The sequence below is a fragment of the Loxodonta africana genome, chromosome 7, assembly GCF_030014295.1.
Source record: "Loxodonta africana isolate mLoxAfr1 chromosome 7, mLoxAfr1.hap2, whole genome shotgun sequence".
Taxonomy (NCBI): domain Eukaryota; kingdom Metazoa; phylum Chordata; class Mammalia; order Proboscidea; family Elephantidae; genus Loxodonta; species Loxodonta africana.
The window spans coordinates 11991190-12008603 of NC_087348.1; the positions used below are offsets into that span (position 1 = coordinate 11991190).

The 17414-nt window shown below is 48.7% G+C and overlaps 1 protein-coding gene, 1 long non-coding RNA gene and 9 other non-coding genes across 14 annotated transcripts; all 11 read left to right on the top strand.

The window, feature by feature from the left end:
* Positions 1–422: 422 nt before the first annotated feature.
* Positions 423–3742, top strand: LOC104846802 (uncharacterized). 2 transcript variants are annotated; one of them, XR_776002.3, is made up of 11 exons: positions 423–500; positions 831–885; positions 1143–1303; positions 1530–1580; positions 1915–1947; positions 2308–2347; positions 2540–2592; positions 2788–2825; positions 3237–3283; positions 3522–3553; positions 3644–3742. It is a non-coding gene; the product is annotated as an uncharacterized LOC104846802 (long non-coding RNA). The 2 variants fall into 2 exon arrangements; XR_002788075.2 differs by having other exon boundaries at positions 426–500; positions 2311–2347.
* On the top strand, positions 941–1014 carry LOC111753204 (small nucleolar RNA SNORD26). Its single transcript, XR_002788091.1, has one exon. It is a non-coding gene; the product is annotated as a small nucleolar RNA SNORD26 (small nucleolar RNA).
* Positions 1388–1460, top strand: LOC111753203 (small nucleolar RNA SNORD27). The gene has a single exon (XR_002788090.1). It is a non-coding gene; the product is annotated as a small nucleolar RNA SNORD27 (small nucleolar RNA).
* LOC111753202 (small nucleolar RNA SNORD28) lies at positions 1770–1845 on the top strand. Its single transcript, XR_002788089.1, has one exon. It is a non-coding gene; the product is annotated as a small nucleolar RNA SNORD28 (small nucleolar RNA).
* Positions 2065–2196, top strand: LOC135232208 (small nucleolar RNA SNORD22). The gene has a single exon (XR_010322555.1). It is a non-coding gene; the product is annotated as a small nucleolar RNA SNORD22 (small nucleolar RNA).
* LOC111753201 (small nucleolar RNA SNORD29) lies at positions 2403–2469 on the top strand. Its single transcript, XR_002788088.1, has one exon. It is a non-coding gene; the product is annotated as a small nucleolar RNA SNORD29 (small nucleolar RNA).
* Positions 2643–2712, top strand: LOC111753205 (small nucleolar RNA SNORD30). The gene has a single exon (XR_002788092.1). It is a non-coding gene; the product is annotated as a small nucleolar RNA SNORD30 (small nucleolar RNA).
* Positions 2985–3052, top strand: LOC111753206 (small nucleolar RNA SNORD31). The gene has a single exon (XR_002788093.1). It is a non-coding gene; the product is annotated as a small nucleolar RNA SNORD31 (small nucleolar RNA).
* LOC111753207 (small nucleolar RNA SNORD22) lies at positions 3326–3451 on the top strand. Its single transcript, XR_002788094.1, has one exon. It is a non-coding gene; the product is annotated as a small nucleolar RNA SNORD22 (small nucleolar RNA).
* A 4502-nt stretch (positions 3743–8244) lies between the features above and the next one.
* WDR74 (WD repeat domain 74) lies at positions 8245–17410 on the top strand. 3 transcript variants are annotated; one of them, XM_064287909.1, is made up of 12 exons: positions 8245–9118; positions 10971–11180; positions 11263–11369; positions 11460–11581; positions 13078–13153; positions 13275–13421; positions 13569–13670; positions 15754–15854; positions 15946–16001; positions 16318–16463; positions 16601–16657; positions 17195–17410. In XM_064287909.1, the coding sequence occupies exons 2-12, from the start codon at positions 11117–11119 to the stop codon at positions 17366–17368; spliced, it is 1152 nt and encodes a 383-aa protein (XP_064143979.1). In that variant the 5' UTR covers positions 8245–9118; positions 10971–11116; the 3' UTR covers positions 17369–17410. The 3 variants fall into 3 exon arrangements, with proteins under 3 accessions (XP_064143979.1, XP_064143980.1, XP_064143981.1); XM_064287910.1 differs by lacking the exon at positions 16601–16657; XM_064287911.1 differs by lacking the exons at positions 8245–9118; positions 10971–11180; positions 11263–11369 and adding an exon at positions 12528–12673 and having other exon boundaries at positions 11489–11581.
* Positions 8264–8454, top strand: LOC111753199 (U2 spliceosomal RNA). The gene has a single exon (XR_002788086.1). It is a non-coding gene; the product is annotated as a U2 spliceosomal RNA (small nuclear RNA).
* Positions 17411–17414: the final 4 nt, after the last annotated feature.

Below are 17414 nucleotides of genomic sequence, written 5' to 3' on the forward strand. Positions count from 1 at the left end.
AGGAGGCCCGGAATGCGCGCCGGGAGGCGGGCGTGGAGCCGCGACGACGCCGGCCGAGGGCTCAGGAGGCAGAGGTTCGGGATCCATGGGGGCAGACTCTCCACAAGAGTCCAAGGATGTGTGGCGGAAAGGGGGCCTCACAGGACAGGATGCGAGAGACAGGTGGATGCGGCCCAGGTCGAGCTTCAGCCCAGAGTCGGAACGGCCTCACGTTCCAGTCATTCTAGGAGTGGGCGTGGGCTGTCCCCACCGCTGTGTGCACCTGCGCGCTACCCTAGGACGCATGCGCGCCTTTTTCCCGCCCCAATTCGAGGAGGTGCGCTCTGGGCCCGCCCCCGCCCCGGACGTTCCTACCCACAACTCCCCGGGCTCGCACGCCCTCTCTTTATACGCGTGCGCAGTTCATAGTCCCGCCCCAAATCCCGTGAGCCTGTGCGAGGTGGTATTTAAGGGTCTTGCTCAGCGTTTTCTTTCTCCTTTTTTGCACGGTTTTCCGTAAGGTTTGTAGTTGTGGTCGTTTTGTTGATCGCGTGGCGCGTCTTGGGCCTTGGCTCTGCATTGAATATCTGGGAGAGTGGGTGGCGGGTTAGCGGTAGTCTCGCACGTGGCCGCGGCACGGCGGGGCTTTGTTAAGGACAAAATGGTGATGGCAGGACATGCTCGCGGCCCTCCCTGTGATGAGGACCTTCTCACAGACCTGTACTGAGCTTTGTGAGGATAATTAACTCTGAGGATACAGGGCCCCGGACAGCCGATGTCCCACGCCGTCTTCTCCAGAAAGAAGGGGTTGCTAAATACCCACTGTTAACCTAACGTTTTATTGTCTGCAGGAAGAGGCGTGTTTTTGAACGTTTAAGAACCTTGAAGAGACCTCCGTTTGTTGGAGTAAGTGATTGTGCCTGTGTTCTGAGTCTGTCTTTCATTGTTGATGGTATGAGTGCTATGAGGATGATTACTTGTTGAACTCTCTCTTTCTGAAGGATTAGTGGAGAAGACTTTAAAATTCTGAATAGCACCACCTGCAGCAAATGTCTGGTTTTTTTTTTTGGAGTTTTATTTTTTGGCGTGTTAATTTGTTGATATAAGGTGGTTGGTATTTTCAGGGTATATAGCTCAGTGAAGGATGTGTTTCATTTTTTCAGGTGTGGTTCAGCTCAGTAGAGCTTACTGGCTGGATAATGGGACAAGACAGACCCTTGTACACAGGATTAAATATAACTGGGCCTGAAAGAGCATGTGGTAGTTCACCTGCAGCAGTCTGCTGGTGCTGTTCTTTAAATCCAGCATTACGGTGATCTTTCAGGTGGGTATCTAATGGTTTATGTCATTAAGGGGAGAGATGGAATACAATGGAATTTCATTTGTGAGTTCAGAGTGCACTGGTCACTATCCATGATGAAGTTAAAAATGGCAAGCATATGGCTGAATATAACAGGTGATGTCACCTTCCTGCTGAGAAGTGGACCAGAGTACTCAAGGGTTTTTAAATGGGTCTTAGGTACATTGTAACACCACTTTTCTGTCTCCAGCATCTCATCACAGATCCTGATGAATTCAGGTGCCTCCCGGAGTGAATGCAGGTAATTGTCCAAGTGGGGACTTGGGGTGTCATCTCCCCAGTGTGACCCAGAACCAGGAGAGCAAATGGCTGAGCATTGTAATCGTTGCCTTTTTGCTTTTTCTGGCTTGCTCTTTATGGAATAATTTCCTGGGGGGAGGGACAGCAATACAGTTTTGGGGAGGATATACTCCTCCATGCACGTGTCACTGTCAAATGATTTGAATTGATAATGCTGATGCTCTCTGAGGTATGACAGTTAATAGCATGTTAGAGTTCTGATGGCAGTTGCTGGTGCTGAAAAAATTTTGTTCTGCCTTAATTTAAAAAAATTAAAAAAACTTATTCTTTCCCAGGTGGTTGGATGAGGCTATATTCATCTGTCTTAGGTAAGCTGTTTGTGATACTTTTCATAACAGCACATGCCCATGTAAGCCTTGGGCTTGATGCAACGTAGACTGCCACCCATCATCCAGTGGCTTTTTTGTGGTTGTTGTTGTTGGCGTTACCAGTGAGGAAGACAAATATCTTGTCTTAGGCTCCTTGTTCTCTCACCCCAGAACCAGTAATGGTGAACCCACTGGGGCTAACTGGGAGAGAGAATGAGAACTTGTTCCATAAGGAACTGTCTGAGATACACCAAGTGCTTACAGAATTTCCTTAGTTTTTCTTTGCATACCCATTAATTATAAATAGTTTTTCTGTGTTTTGGATACTGCCATGATAACAGTGATTTTCTGATTTAAAAGCAGCACATGGATACCAGGGAAAGGACTCCAGAGCTGAAAGGTGAGTTGGGTTTTTTCTTTTTTTGTCGCATGACTTAATGCCACCTAGTAGGCAGTTTCTGTGATGAATTAAACTAGCTCACTATGACTTACACAATGAAAACATTTGAACACCTGAGAAACTGGAGAAGACATGACGGGGGGCTACTGTGTGTAAGGATTTTTTTCACCCACGGCCTCGTCCTTTCTCTAGGTACTGCTGGCAATGAGCTCCTCATTGGCTGAAAAATAAGTAATTTAAATACGGTATGTGCATGTGGCATATAGGGTGGGGAAAGGTGCTTTCTCAGGCTCTTCTAAATGATGACTTACATGGAATCTCGTTCGGCTGATAACTTGCTGTTGAGACTCGGAAATCTGATTTTTCAGGAAATAAGGGGTTGGGCAAGAACACTTTAACTGAGAGTGGGTGCATTGCTGACTGAGTCTTGTTTGTTGTAGGTGCATCATCTTGCCTGGTGTCCTAGCAGTGATTTGAGGTAAGTGTTTTGCATAAAGGAGCCCTGGTGGCTCCATTGTTAAAGTGCTCAGCTGCTAGTTGAAAGGTTGCCCGTTCAAACCTTAATATAAAACATCTGTGCTTGGGTAGCTGTACCAAGACTGCCAGTCTAGTCCAGAGTTTTACTGGCAACTGCCTGATCACCAGTGATGAGTTGAATACCGCCCCAGTCTGATCACTGTGACTGAAAGGTATTTCTGAGCTGTGAGCCTGCCATGCCAGTGACAAGTCCTAACAATAGCAAGTTAAGTGGGTTTTACTGTGGACAAGCTGGTAATCTCTGTAGATATTGAACACCTATACAGCGTATACGAGGGTGCTTTTCCTTTAAGCAACAGGAAGTCTTGGGATGATTGAGAAACTTAATTCATCATCTCTTAATCTTTTTCAGGGAGACTAGAAGCCATGTATCTATTCAGCCCCAGTCTGGGGTTAGAGGTGAGTAAACATGCGCTTCAGCAGGGCTAAGTAAAATTCAGATCCCGATGAAGAAACATGTACACGTCTTACCTCCTGTCCTGGTCCCAGAGCCTGTAAAGGTGAACCCACTGGGGCTGGCTGGGGGAGAGGAGGAGAGCTTGTTCCAGAAGGAACAGTCTGAGGGATCAAGGGGATTTCTGTAGCTGGGCTGGGGTGGAGTGACCACCTGCTGAAAATCAGTTGTTCATTTTTTCAGGTCTCAGGAAAAGAACAAGGTGCATTTAAGTGGTAGGTGTTTTGTTCAAACGTTTGTTCGGACTATGAACAAAAAAGTACCTGGAAGCAACCCTTTTAACGTTTTTCTTCTTTCCTCTGCAGGAACCAAAGTCTTGGATGTTACGTTGAAATTGGTATGCGTGCAGTCATTTTAGTTTGTCTGCTGCCTCTAAATAAAGCCTGTTATTTTTTTTTCTTTCAGTGGACCTTGAGTGGTTTTTGTGTTTCCATGGGTCTAGCCTGGCAAATAAAATGAGCCCTGAGAGTTTGCTGTCATGGGATCTGCCCAGCTTAGTTTGACAATTTGCCTAATGCCGCCACATTGCATAGTTCAGGGAAGAAAACTCAGCCTCACACACACTAGCCATCTTAACGTTGCTGATCGTCATCCAAGCCTAAGTACACGGTCGCCCTTTTTTCGCGCACATCAACTATCGCCAGTGAATTCTGTGTCCACTTAAGTAACTCCAGTTTGTAGGGCATCTTAAGTTCAAACATACTTGGACTAAAAGTTCATCTTGGTAGGCATACACTATTATATCTGAGCATTAATTTAAGGAAGTGGAGTCACTCAAACACCGTACTTAGTAGTTCATCTCCAGAGAAGCACATTTAAAATCTCAGAGAAGTCAGGTGGGGACTAAGATGAAGTAGTTGCAGCAGGTAAGTAAGCTTTTCCAGAAGATCTGCTCTACAGCTGAGGTCACCATGAGTTGGCAGCCATCATGCATTAGCTCATTGCACCGGTCTTGGCAGGCAAGTGCCAAACCGTCTGCAGAGAACAGACTTGTATGTGCATTGTCCACTATCGCAGAGGGAATAGGGGAAATGGTTACCCAAAAGTCCCTGGGGGTTAACTACTAGACAAGGCTGCAGGTTTTAGAAGGTGAGGCCGCTACTTCAAGTCAGTATTCAGGTCTTAGGTACACTGAGAACTGCCCAATAGGGTTTTCTAGGCTATAATCTTCACGGGATATTCTATAGAGTTGCTCGTCAGGGTTGCCTTAAAGGCAGTGGGTTTAGTTTATCTGGTGGTGCAGTAGTTAAGCACTTCAGGGAGAGGTTGACGGCTGCAGCCCACTAGCCTCTTTGCAGAAGGATAATGTGGCAGCCTGCTCCTGTAAAGCTGTACAGCCTCGGAAATGGCTGTTTTTCCTCCTACGGGGTCGCTGTGGGTTGGTTTTTATGGGTAGTCAGGGAGAGCAGACTTTCAGGTCTTTGATGGGGATGTGGGTGAGTTCCAACCGCCAACCTGTTGGCTGAGCACTTGGCTGCTGCACCACCAGAGCTCCTTAACCCCAGACTAAAACAAAAACCCAGCACCTTCGAGTCGATTCTGAGTCAGACTAGGGACTACTTATTAAACTAAGGTAGAATAAAGTAGCCTGGGATAATGTGGAGAGATTGGGATGGGGGGCTGGGGAGGAGGCATAAACCGGAATGACTGAGACTTGCCTGCTCACATTTCGTTTACACTGGTAACAGGCTGGTATCTCCAGCCTGCACCTTTTCCTTGAGTTCCAGCTACAGCCAAGTGTTCACTGGACCTCCCCACTTGGTGTCCAATCAGACTCCAGGACCTTCATTTTGTGCCCTGCCCCCCAAGTCTGCACCCCCAGTCTCTCCACCTCTGTAAGTGGCACCAGCACCCTCCAAGCTGCTGTGTCACAAACCTAGCCATGTAATCAGCAGACATCCCAAGGCCTTTTTTTTTGTCTAGATTGACTGCTGTCTGGTTACATTCTAAAGGAAAAAACCCAAAAACCAAACCCAGTGCTATCGGGTCGATTCCAACTCGTAGCGGCCCTATAGGACAGAGTAGAACTGACCCATGGAGTTTCCAAGGAGCGCCTGGCGGGTTTGAACTGCTGACCCTTTGGTTAGCAGCTTCCAAGGAGCGCCTGGCGGGTTTGAACTGCTGACCCTTTGGTTAGCAGCTTCCAAGGAGCGCCTGGCGGGTTTGAACTGCTGACCTTTTGGTTAGCAGCTGACCACTCAGGCACCAGGGTTTGCCAGCCAACAAATAAGATTATTTGACACAGTGCAGTGGCTCTCAAACAAGGGACATTTAACAATATCTGAAAATGTGTTTGGTTGTCACAACTGGGGGAGAAGGGAGGTTGCCACTGATAACTAGTGGGTAAAGGCCGAGGATGCTGCTAAACACTGTACAATTCACAGGGCAGCTGCCCCACCCGCAGCAATGAATTTGCTTTTGCTCCCTGTGTTAGTTTCTTGCTGCTTTGCACATATACAAACTTAGTGGCTTAAAACAAAACAAATTTATTCTCTTACAATTCTGGTGATAGACTTATGCAGTGGGTCTCACTGGGCTAAGATCAAGCGTCCGCAGGGCTGCATTCCTTTCTGGAGCTTCTAGGAGAGAATCCGTTTGCTGTTCATGGAGGCCGTCCACATTCTTTGGCTAGTAGCGCCCTTCCATCTTCAAAGCCACCAGTAGCCCGTCCAGCCGAGTCTTTGTCAGGCAGCATCACTCTGACACTGATTCTCCTCTCTCCCTTCGTGATCATTCTGGGCCCACCAAGTACTCCAGGATAATCTGCCCATCTCAAAATCTTTAATTTAATCATATTTGCGAAGTCCCTTTTGCCATAAAAGGTAGCATATTCACAGGGTCCAAGGATTTGGACATTGGACATCTTTGGGGGACTTTTATTCTGCCTACTACACCCCTTAATCGGGCACCTCCCTGGAAGCTCTGGGCTAACATGAAAATTTGTAGAAACTGTTTTTGATCATTAACACCAGGGACAAAGTGCTGAGAAACCTGTTCTCTAAAATAGGGGACTATCAGAAACGTTGGTGTTTGGAATCACATCAGGGACAATGGAACACCCTGCTCTTGCCTGAAGGCTGTCAGCCATGTGTGTCATTCTGATACAGAGATGCGGCCACTATTTCCAACCCAGGTGCAGAGCTTCAGTTATAGGGGTACGTGTCAGATTTTACAGGGATTATTAACAATCCCCCTACCTTTTGTGTTCTGGGAAAGGCTTAGGGCAAAGAACCACCCTTCCTCCACAGGACTTAGAGAAGACTCACAGATGCCCCTGTTGTTTACCTATGACAGGGCCAGACACAGATCCCCCAAACTCCCATTCTTTGCTTCATAAATGATTTAACCGTTCATCCTATTGATCAGTCAGAACAACGTGCTTGTTGACCAAACTTCCCCCAGATCCCTGGACTTTGGCCAGCATGCGACTACTCCCTAAGAGGCCCTCCAGAGAATAGTCTGGCCTCGGGGTAAAGTGTCTGACTCCACTTTTCCCACATCCAGTTTTTTTTAGCCTTGTTTACCAGTTGCCCTCTAGTCCATTCTGACACACGGTGACTCCATGTGTGTCAGAGTAGAACTGCGTTGCAGGGGGTTTCAATGGCTGATTTTTCGGGAAGTAGGTCGCCAGGTCTTTCTTCCATGGTGCCTGGGGGTTGGACTCAAGTCACCTTTTGGTTAGTAGCAGTCAAACACGTTAAGCATTTGCACCATCCAGTGACTCCTTAGTCTTGTTTACTGCTGTCGACAAGAAAGGAACCCTGGTGGCACAGTAGTTAAAGCGCTCAGTTGCTAACCCAAAGGTCAGCGATTCAAACCGACCAGCCGCTCAGCGGGAGAAAGACGTGGCAGTTCGCTTCTGTAAAGACTGGAAACCCTATAGGGAAGTTCTACTCTTGTGCTTTAGAGTTACTATGAGGCAGAAGCGACTCCTCAGCAGCGGGTTCAATAGGTATTAAAAAAAACTAAAACAAAAAAACACTTTTCCTAAGGAGACTTGCACTACGGTCAGTGTCCTCCCTGTTGTAATTGTTTCTCTCCTCTTGCTGCTTTCACAAATACTCCTTTCGAATAAAGTCTCTCCTTCCTAAATCCGGATTTTTATTTGAGACGGGGCTTCAAACATCACATTTCGCATTTGTACTAACAGTTTCCAAGGAAACGAGACCTCCAGTCCTTCCCAGCCAGGGTCTGATATTTAGCCCTTTCACAGAGCCGGGCTTTGCTTTGCGCCTGTGAAACAGCCGCTGTATTTGGCCACCCTCCCTCCCCCAAGCCCCGGAACAACCGTCTCTGCTTAACCACTGCGCCACCAGGGTACAAGCAGGAAGGGGCAGATGGGATGAGGTGGACACTAAAGTAAGTCAGGGGACAGGTGCTGCAGAGTCCCAGGGTGCCCAGGGAAATAGGATCAGAAAGGAACTGGCAGAGCAGGGATCCCAGCCAATTCTTCGGACTCCAAAGCCTGTGCTCTAACCGCCCCGCGGCCGCTCCAAATGCTCTCCCGGGAGAGGGACGCGGTCACAGGCCGCACCAAGTCGGCGGCGGTAAAAACTAGGCTGGGAGTCTGACGCCACAACTCGGGAGAAGGTGACACCATACGGGGATCGAAATCACGTGATGTGCGTGGGCCAATCCCAAGAATTAAAAAAAAGAGAGCGAGCGAGGGAGCGAGAGAGCAGAGGGGCGGATTTATGCAAAACTGACTCTGAACCATGCCACGTGAGCACGCAAGCAACGCGGTTAACACTCCAATTTAAGGTTTGTTTTCAAAAGTCTACCACTATTACTAAGTAACAGTATGAAAAATCTATTTTGAGAAATGTTACTTATTCGAAAAGAGTCTAATAATTACACTACGAAAGCCACCATAACTGTAAAAGGAGGAGTGAGGGTGAGGCCAGCTGGGCGGGGATGAGGCCGTTATCGCTTCTCGGCCTTTTGGCTAAGATCAAGTGTAGTATCTGTTCTTATCAGTTTAATATCTGATACGTCCTCTATCCGAGGACAATATATTAAATGGATTTTTGGAGCTGGGAGATGGAATAGGAGCTTGCTCCGTCCACTCCACGCATCGACCTGGTATTGCAGTACTTCCAGGAACGGTGCACCCTCCCCCCGGGGGGAACTATGGTTATGAAAAAATAGGCTTTATGGATTTTAGATGGAAAAAAAATTATTTTACTTTTAGCGATGTTTGTTTTAGTGGAGAAGATTAAAGGCTTATTGGGAAAAGCGTGCTTTTACGTGATTAGTTCAAGAAACCGCTTTTTTGCAGTTAGTTTTTTTTGTGGGGCGTTATTGTTTTATAGGTTTTTTTTTTTTTAAGAGGAGTGTTTGGGGGTTTTAACTAGCTGAAGGTGAAACAAAGAAGGCTGGCGTTTTTCCTGTGAGTTTTATCTGACTTTTTCCACTAGGTCAGCTTACCGTGGGAGCTTTTGGAACGGAAGGTGGAATACTTGGCACTGTTGTCTATCATAGTGAAAGTGGCGGAAGACCAGCCGGTGTCTCGTTGTGTTGCGCGCAGAGTCAGTATTTAACAATCTTTGTATGTGGACTTGGTATTACTGTACTTTTAGGAACGGTGGCCTGGTGGCACGCTAGCTAAGCTCTCGGCTGCTAACCAAAATGTCGGCGGTTTGAAGCCACCAGCTGCTCATCCGGGGAAGAATGATGTGGGAATCCGCTTCCGTAAACATCGCAGCCTTGGAAACCCAATGGGGCAGTTCTACTCCGTCCTGGAGGGTCGCCATGAGTCGGAATTAACTCCACGGCAACAGGTTTGTTTCGTTTCAGTATAGGGGGCAGAAACTACTTAGTCCATTCGTTTTTGTTTAGCTCAGTTTTAACCTAGGTGAAACGGGGAGGCCAGTCATCTATCCAAATCAGCCCAAGAGGCCAGGTGTCTTCCTGACCAGGGACACTGCACAAAAAGGAACCAAAACAAAGGAAAGATAGGATTTTAGGGAAGGAGGGAGTTTAGTTTTAAGTAAAGCAATGTTGATAGGCTCAGTGCAACCTAGCGCTGTGTGCAAAAGGGTCAACATTGGGTCTGGACTGCGAAGTGCAGCCCCGGCTGAATGTAGAATGTTGTGCTCAGAAAACCCTTATCAGAAGTTCTGCAGCTGACTTGGAAATTAAGGCCACTTCTCTGTGTCAAAAGGATTTAGATCCTCCAGGCAAGAGTGGAATGTTTTCTTTAAATTGTTGTAAAAACATATTTAACACATTTGCCGATTCAATATTTTTCGGTACAATTTAGTGATATCGATTACATGAACTATGTTGTGCAACCATCACCGATAATAGTTGCCAAACTTCCCATCACAGATATTTTTTAATGACATAATTTCAAACGGCATAGCTTCTGATAGTCTATGATTTTAGAGAACAAAATTTCTCAGTAAGAAATCCGTAGTCACTCAAAGAGGAGTCGTTATGCAATTTTACAGCAGCAGCTTATCTTTGGGAGTGTTTAAATGAAAATAGTAGAGTCCTTTACACAAATGTTTATTAAGTGAATATTTATGCTAGCGGAAGGAACCTGGCCCAATTAGTGCCAAATTCCCCATTAGGAAGGAGAGAAACGGCTTTATAGACAGTCAATGAAATTCTGTAACAAAGAAATTTTAAGTGATTAGTAAGGTGAACAAAGAAATTCTAAGCAATTGGCTAAGAAGTGTATAATTTGGAGAAAGGGATTATAAAAAGTGGAGAAAGCTAATTCATTGGGTACTTTGAAGAATTGTTTTCTCTGGTTGAGTTCACTTTGGTTTACTGAGTGAGAGAGGGGCTCTAATTTACAAGCTGATAATAAACTAGGGTTCTTTTAAGAAGCCCTGGTGGCGAAGCGGTTAAGCAGCTCGACTGCTAACCAAAAGGTTGTAGCCGGGGAAGAATAGAGCTTGTACACAGGGTTACTCTGAGTCGGGAGCGACTGGACTGCACCTAACAAGGGATCCCAGTAAGCCTTGGGGGCAGTTCCATTCTGCGCCATAGGATCGCTGAGTCGCAATCGACTCGACGGAAATGGATTTGGGTTTTTGTTTGTTTTTTGGTTTGAGTCTCAATTAGTGTCTTCCAACGTTTATGGGTATTTCATTTCTTGTAATACTCATTTTATCCAAGACACTTAATATAGATCTGGTACTACTTTGAAAAACAGCCGTGAGGGATGCCCAACGTTATTTCAAATTCAGCCAAATTAATGGCTCGATTTTTAACTGAACAGGAGAAATATTCATTTCTGTTCACCGTGCAGATTTTTACTTTCTCATCACCAAGCCTCAGTGCAAGGAAATAAAAACGAGGCCCCACCCCACCTCCCAAAACAGAGCTTGTTTCAGATCGCCGGGTTTTTCTTCGTTTGGCTCGCGTGTTTTACACTCGAGGATGAAGCCACGCACCACTGCGCCACCAGGGTACAAACAGTAAGGGGTAGATGGGATGAGGTGGATAGTTTCTGAAGTAGCTTCTTTTTTCGTCTAACAGCTTAATTACACAATGCAGAGCAAGGAGACAGATTAGCGCTGACTCGACAGGTGCAAGGTCCACTCCAAGTGCAAAGAAAAAAAAAAGTTACTTTTCAGATTCCCGTAAACAAGCATCTTTTGATTTTAATTTCGTAAAAAGCAAAAAAAGCTGGAGCGGGTAGGGGATCAACACATTTCCGGATCTTTAAACTCCCGTAACCTGCATTTGTCTGGACCGGACGCGGCGCCCACTGGTGACGCAAACACCGCGCCGGAAGTACAGGCCGGGGGCCCCTGAGAAATGTCATGGCGGCTGCCGCTGCGCGCTGGAACCACGTGTGGGTTGGCACCGAAACAGGGATCCTGAAAGGTAGGTGGCGGGGCCGAGCGTCGGGGGGTGCGGGGGGTCGCCCTCTCGCGACCCCGGCGCACCTGACGCCCGCGTCCCGCAGGGGTGAACCTTCAGCGCAAACAGGCGGCGAACTTCACGGCTACTGGACAGCCGCGACGCGAGGAGGCGGTGAGCGTCCTGTGCTGGGGCTCGAGCGGCGAGACCCAGGTGAGCGGTCGGGAACCGAGCCGGAGCTGGGGGACCGGGGACGCGGCACCCTCGCCCTCCTCGCTATTCTGTCCTCCTCTGCTCCCCCAGGTACTGGTGGGCTGCGCGGACGGGACGGTGAAGCACTTCAGCACTGAGGAGGGCATATTCCAGGGCCAGAGGCACTGCCCCGGCGGGGAGGGCACGTTTCGGGGCCTCGCCCAGGCCGACGGGTAAGACCGATCCCCTCGCTGAACGCTTGGGAGAGTGTTGAGGCTCCCTCAGGACGGCCTTATGTGACACGGGCCTGCTGAGTGACAGAGACCTGGAATCGTGCCTTTGCTCATTTATTCCTTTAACAAGCCTTTGTTGAATATGTACTGAGTTCCAGACACTGGGCAAAGTGCAGGGACCGCAGGTAAACCAGACACGCAGTTCTGTCCTCATAGAACTTGCATCTTCTTGGGTTTTCTTTCTGGCTCCACCATAACTTTTTAGGTGATCCCGAGCAAGTCATTTAATTGTTTTGAGCATGTTTTTAAACCGATACTGACCACCACCAACAAGGTGGTGAGGGTCCCAAAGTAAAGGTTAGGAAGGTGTTTGTGATTAGGTTACTGATCCAGGCTTCTGAGAATGATGAAACAGGTTATTTTAGGCTGCATAGGTTTGGTAGTGTTAATTCTGATCGATGAGGCCTGGAAGGGCTCTATGGGGTGTGGGACATTTGAACTGGGCCTTGAAGGATGGGTAGGATGTTGACAGATGGAGAAGGAGGTGAGGGTATTCTAGAAAGAGGGTACTGACTGAGGAGAGGCAAAGATTGGTCGCAGGCTACAGGGTCCATCTCAGGGACGATAAATAGCATTTGGGGATTGAAGCCGAGGAAGCATTTTCATAGAGTGGGCAAGGTAGATCGAGATTAGATGCAAAGGGCTTTAAGTGCCAAGTTGAGAGATTTGTACTTTCATACGTGGTGGGGAGGTGTTGAAGGCTTTTGAGCGGGAAGGGCTGTGGTCAGAACTATGAACCTGTAGTAGTGTGAAGGATGGACTGGAGAGAGAGCTGTTGGGAGAGTGTTGCCTGAGAGCCTGAACTGGGGTGGGGGGGGCAGATGTGAGAAAGAGCATAGGCACAGGCTGTACAGAACCTTGAAACAGATTTATTTGGACTTTATAGGAGGGATTCTTTAAAGAAGAAACTGATTTTAGTGCCTGGGACCCAGAACAAGGAACTTGAGAGAAACTGGTGTTTGACTTTGGCCGAACCCTAAATCCAAACCAGCCTCGTGTTACTCCTTTCAGAGCTACTGATCCTGATTGCTGGTAATTGATTTGAGAGTCAGAAGGATCAGCAGGCCCAGGTGCCCTGAGACGTAGCTGTGGACTAGCAGAAGCACTCTGCTTTGGAGGATCACAGACTTGATTTCCAGTTCTGGTTCTGACATTTATAGCTGAGCAGGCAAATATTGCAATTTCTCAGAGCTTCAGTTTCCTCGCATATAAAACTAGTAAACCCTCACTCTGTTGAGAAAATCATAGGAGGTAAGAGACAAGCAAAGTGGAAGCTGTCAAGCCCTACCCAGACATTACCCAGAGGCTTTCTTTGGAGCTGGGCTGGTGGAAGGGAGTCTCCCTCCTAATGTGAATTTGGGAGTAGGTTGGCTAGGGTCCGAGCTAGAAGACTTTTCCTTTTTTTTCCACCAACTCCATCCTCCCTCTACCTGCAGCAACCTCATCACATGTGTGGACTCTGGGATTCTTCGAGTCTGGTGTGACAATGACAAAGAGGCGTCCTCCGACCCAGTGAGCCTCCCCTGACCTGATGGTTGGAGAATGTGGGGTTGGGGTAGGAGCCTGATTAGGGCTTTGGGGGAGGGAGGCTTGGGGTCTCTGAGACTGACTCTTCATCTCGAATTCTTGGCAGCTCCTGGAGCTGAAGGTGGGCCCCGGAGTATGTAAGATGCGCCAAGACCCAGCACACCCCCATGTGGTTGCCACTGGTGGGAAGGAGAATGCGTTGAAGGTGTGGGACCTGCAGGGGTCTGAGGAACCTGTGTTCAGGGCCAAGAACGTGAGTGATGGGTGGGGAGGGGCTGGGTCCTAGTACCAGGGATGCTGAGGTCACTGACTGAGTCCGAGGCCAGATAGACTTTAGGGGGTAATGAAGGGGCACACTGAGGCCCCCACGAGCATGTCCTCCAACTACCCATTCCACCAGGTGCGGAATGACTGGCTTGACTTGCGGGTTCCCATCTGGGAACAGGACATACAGTTCCTCCCTGAATCACAGAAGCTTGTTACCTGTACAGGGTACCACCAGGTGAGACACCCCACCCCAACTTCCTCCTGGGCTTAAGCAGCCTCCTAGAGAAACACCCTCCCTGTGGAGGCTGCCTCTCTTGACTTGGCACAGCTGCCCTTCTCAGGAGCCTTTTTCTATCCCTGAGGTCTTATAAGAGAGAGCTCTTCCCCAGCCTTCTCAGCCGCACCACTGAGCCAGTGACCTTCCCATACTACCTTCTGGGATGGAGTTTCCTGAACTATGGCTATTCCTTTCCTTCCTACTGGAATAAAGGAGAGGAGAAGGGAGTTCCTCTTCACAGTGGGACCCATAGGCTGCAGGTGTCATGAGAGGACATTGGGCTGGCAGTGTAGAGAACTAGGTTCTGAGTTCTGATGCTGCCTCTCGTTTGCATTGGGGCCCAGGCCCTCTTCCCATCTCTGGCCTCAGCTGTACATGAAGGGCTGGACTGGGGAACATGACAGTTATTTCATTTGAAGTCCTAAGACCCAGACAGGGCTGGGCCACTGTTTTTTGCCCTGTTTCCTTCACTCCTGCATATTTGAAGTCTAATCTTGGTGATATGCCTCTGCTCAAAACCCACAGGAGGGCTTCCTCTCTCCTCCCTTGTTCAGGCTGAATTTCTCTGCTTGGAATTCAGCACCTTCTGACAATTGAACTGACTTGCTTTTCCATCCTCCTCCCCCTACATGGGCAGATTGCAGGGAGGGCATGCAATGCTGACCGTGGCAGTGCTGCCCTATTCCCCAACCTAGGGGACCTGTCCCTCAGCCCTGTCCATTTATGCTTCTAAGTAAGCTTGTACCTCAGTTTTCACAATCCTGCTAAAAAAATGTTCTAGTAGCGCCTGAAGTCCTCTAACTTCAGGAGGAGGAGACAGAATCACCATCAGCCCAAAGCTGATTCCTATGAGGTGGAGGTCAAACATACCCCCCTCTCCAACTTCTTTACCATTTCCGACACCAGCCAACCGCATCCCCTCTTGCCCCCATGGCGCACTCTGCTTCTCTGTGGGGTTCCGTAAGTCATTGGAACAGCCACACAACTCAGGCCATACTTACAGTTAAGTGGTTTACTAAGGAAGTAACAGGATATCAGAATCAACAGGCTGCAACTTAGGATCAGGATCCGGAAGCATGTAAGCAAAGTCTAAAAGACGCCCCTGAGGTGGAAGGCACATCACTCCCTTCTTCAGTGTAAATAGCTCCCGGCGCCTCTTGGCCGTGCAAGCAAGCAGGCCCTTCTCTCTGCCATACACGCCCCCTCTCAGCCATGCACGCCTCTTTGCCTTTGGCCACCCTGCTGTCAGCCTCTCTGCTGCTAACTGATCCAGCTTATAGCCAGTGTAAAAGCTTTGTTCAGCTTAGCTGCATTCCTAGCTGAAGGTTTCTGCTGTCATTTTCAACTCTCCCCCAGGGCCAATCTGGGCCTGTTGCCACTGGCTGTGTCGCAAGACCCCTTCTGGGCTTCTTGATGCCTTCAGTGTTACAGGCCTTCACCTGTGTTACAGCTCTTTTAGGAGGTTCCTCGCCTCCTGTCTGCTGCTTCTCTCTTGCCTCTCTTGTCTTTTCTCCCTTCTGAAACCTCTGTGGGTTTGGCCACTTATATAAGCAAACTCCTTATCAGTTTCAAGGTATGGCCCTCCCAGCAGGGCCACAGACTGACCAATCCCCTTTGTGGACCATAGTCATTTGATTTGCATAGTCTGTAGTCACTTGATTTGCATAGTATATTGACCAGTCCTTACAAGGTGCATACCTATCACAGGATAGGCTACAGCCCAGGACCAGACAAGAAGTATCAAACCAAGCCGTTTACAGTTTACCCAGGAAATGTTAGTCAACATGGACAGAAGTAGCAAACCCTTAGGTAGAAAACCAGGGCAAAGGTAACCCCTCAGGGCTTAGTGGAAAAATCTCAAGCTGTTTTTCCTAAGAACCGAGGCAAAAGGCCACATAAAGGAACTTATTTCACCACACCTGCCCACCTCACAGGTTGGTCTGAGACTGGGTCATAAACAAACAGCACAGGAAGATGTGGAGAAGCCCAAGGAGGGTGTGCGGGCTGAGGGTACTCTTATGATGACTCAGTCTTCCTCCAGGTCCGTGTCTATGATCCATCCTCCCCCCAGCGCCGGCCAGTCCTTGAGGCCACCTATGGAGAATATCCACTGACAGCCATGACCCTCACTCCTGAGGGCAAGTAAGTGCCTGGAGGGGTAAAGGTGGGTGGCGGGGGCTCAGGGACGGCTCCGGGAGGTTCCTGCTGACGCACTTGCTTCTGGTCTCTTCAGTTCGGTGATTGTGGGGAACACGCATGGGCAGCTGGCAGAAATTGACCTTCGGCAAGGTAAGTGGACTAGAGGGTGAGGGTGGGGAAGAAGGCAGAATTCCTTCTGAGGCAATGCAATGGAGTGGTTGTTAGCTCTGTTCAGGTGCCACATTGCCTGGGTTCAAATTTGGTTTCACCAAACGCTGCTGGCCTTGCCAAATTACTTCAACTCTCTGTGCCTCAGTTTCCTCACGTGTAACATGGAGATATTACTGGTAATTCCTGTCTCTGAGTTACATTGAGGACTAAATGTTGAGATGTAAAGTGATCAGAACGGCAAACAATACGTGGTTGTTGGCTGGCCAGCTAACACTGATACCCCTGCTGTCCCCAGGGCGCCTCCTAGGCTGTCTAAAGGGGCTGGCAGGCAGTGTCCGAGCGTTGCAGTGCCACCCTTCAAAGCCCCTGTTAGCCTCCTGCGGCCTGGATAGAGTCTTGAGGGTGCACAGGATACGGAACCCACGGGGTCTGGAGCATAAGGTGAGAGCCCGAACCTTTGAGCCTTGCCCGTTCTGCCTAGTTCACAGTTCCTGGAGCCCGCTGGCACCTGTGCCCCCATTCATTTTTCCATCTACTTCAGCATGCCTGGGCTCCTTAAGGCCCCTCATCTTTTGCAGGTTTATCTCAAGTCTCGGCTGAATTGCCTCCTTCTGTCGGGCAGGGACAACTGGGAGGTGAGCTACTGGATCTGGGAATGTGAGAGCAAAGGGCATGTATGTGAGGATTTCCCTCAGAGAGAAAAAAGTGGCAGCTGGAACCCAGATCTGGAGCTGTCCACTTGCCTGCCAGATTATTTCATTTCTCTGACAGGTTTTAATAGTCAGCCCTGACAAAGTTATTGCCAAGAGTGACATGTCTAAAAGCATGGACCGAATTGGTGTCCCGGGTGCAGAAAATAAAGATGATGGTGGTGGTGGGATTATCTTCCCACTAGGGCTTCCACAGAGGAGCCTTGGTGGCACAGTGATTGAGCACTGCGCTGCTAACCAAAAGTTCAGTGGTTCAAACCCACCAGCCACTCCTCAGGAGAAACGTGTGGCAATCTACTGTAAAGATTACAGCCTTGGAAAGCCTATGGCAGTTCTGCTCTGTCCTCTGGGGTCGGTATGAACTGCAATCAACTGGTTGGAATGGGTTTAGTTTTGGCTTAGGGCCTCCTTGTGGGTCTGTTACTTTGCCCCTGATTCTTCAGCTTTCCTCCCGTTCACCAGGATGAGCCCCAAGAGCCTGAAGAACCCGACAGGGTGTCCCCAGAAGACACAGAGACGGATGAACTTTGGGCTTCCTTGGAGGCGGCTGCAAAGCGGAAGCTCCCTAATTTCAAGCAGAGCCAAGGGGCCCAACAAGCCAGGCAAAGAAAGAGACCTAGATCCACCAGTCCCTGAAGATCCTGTACCCACTTTGTAAATAAACATCCCAGCACCCGCCATG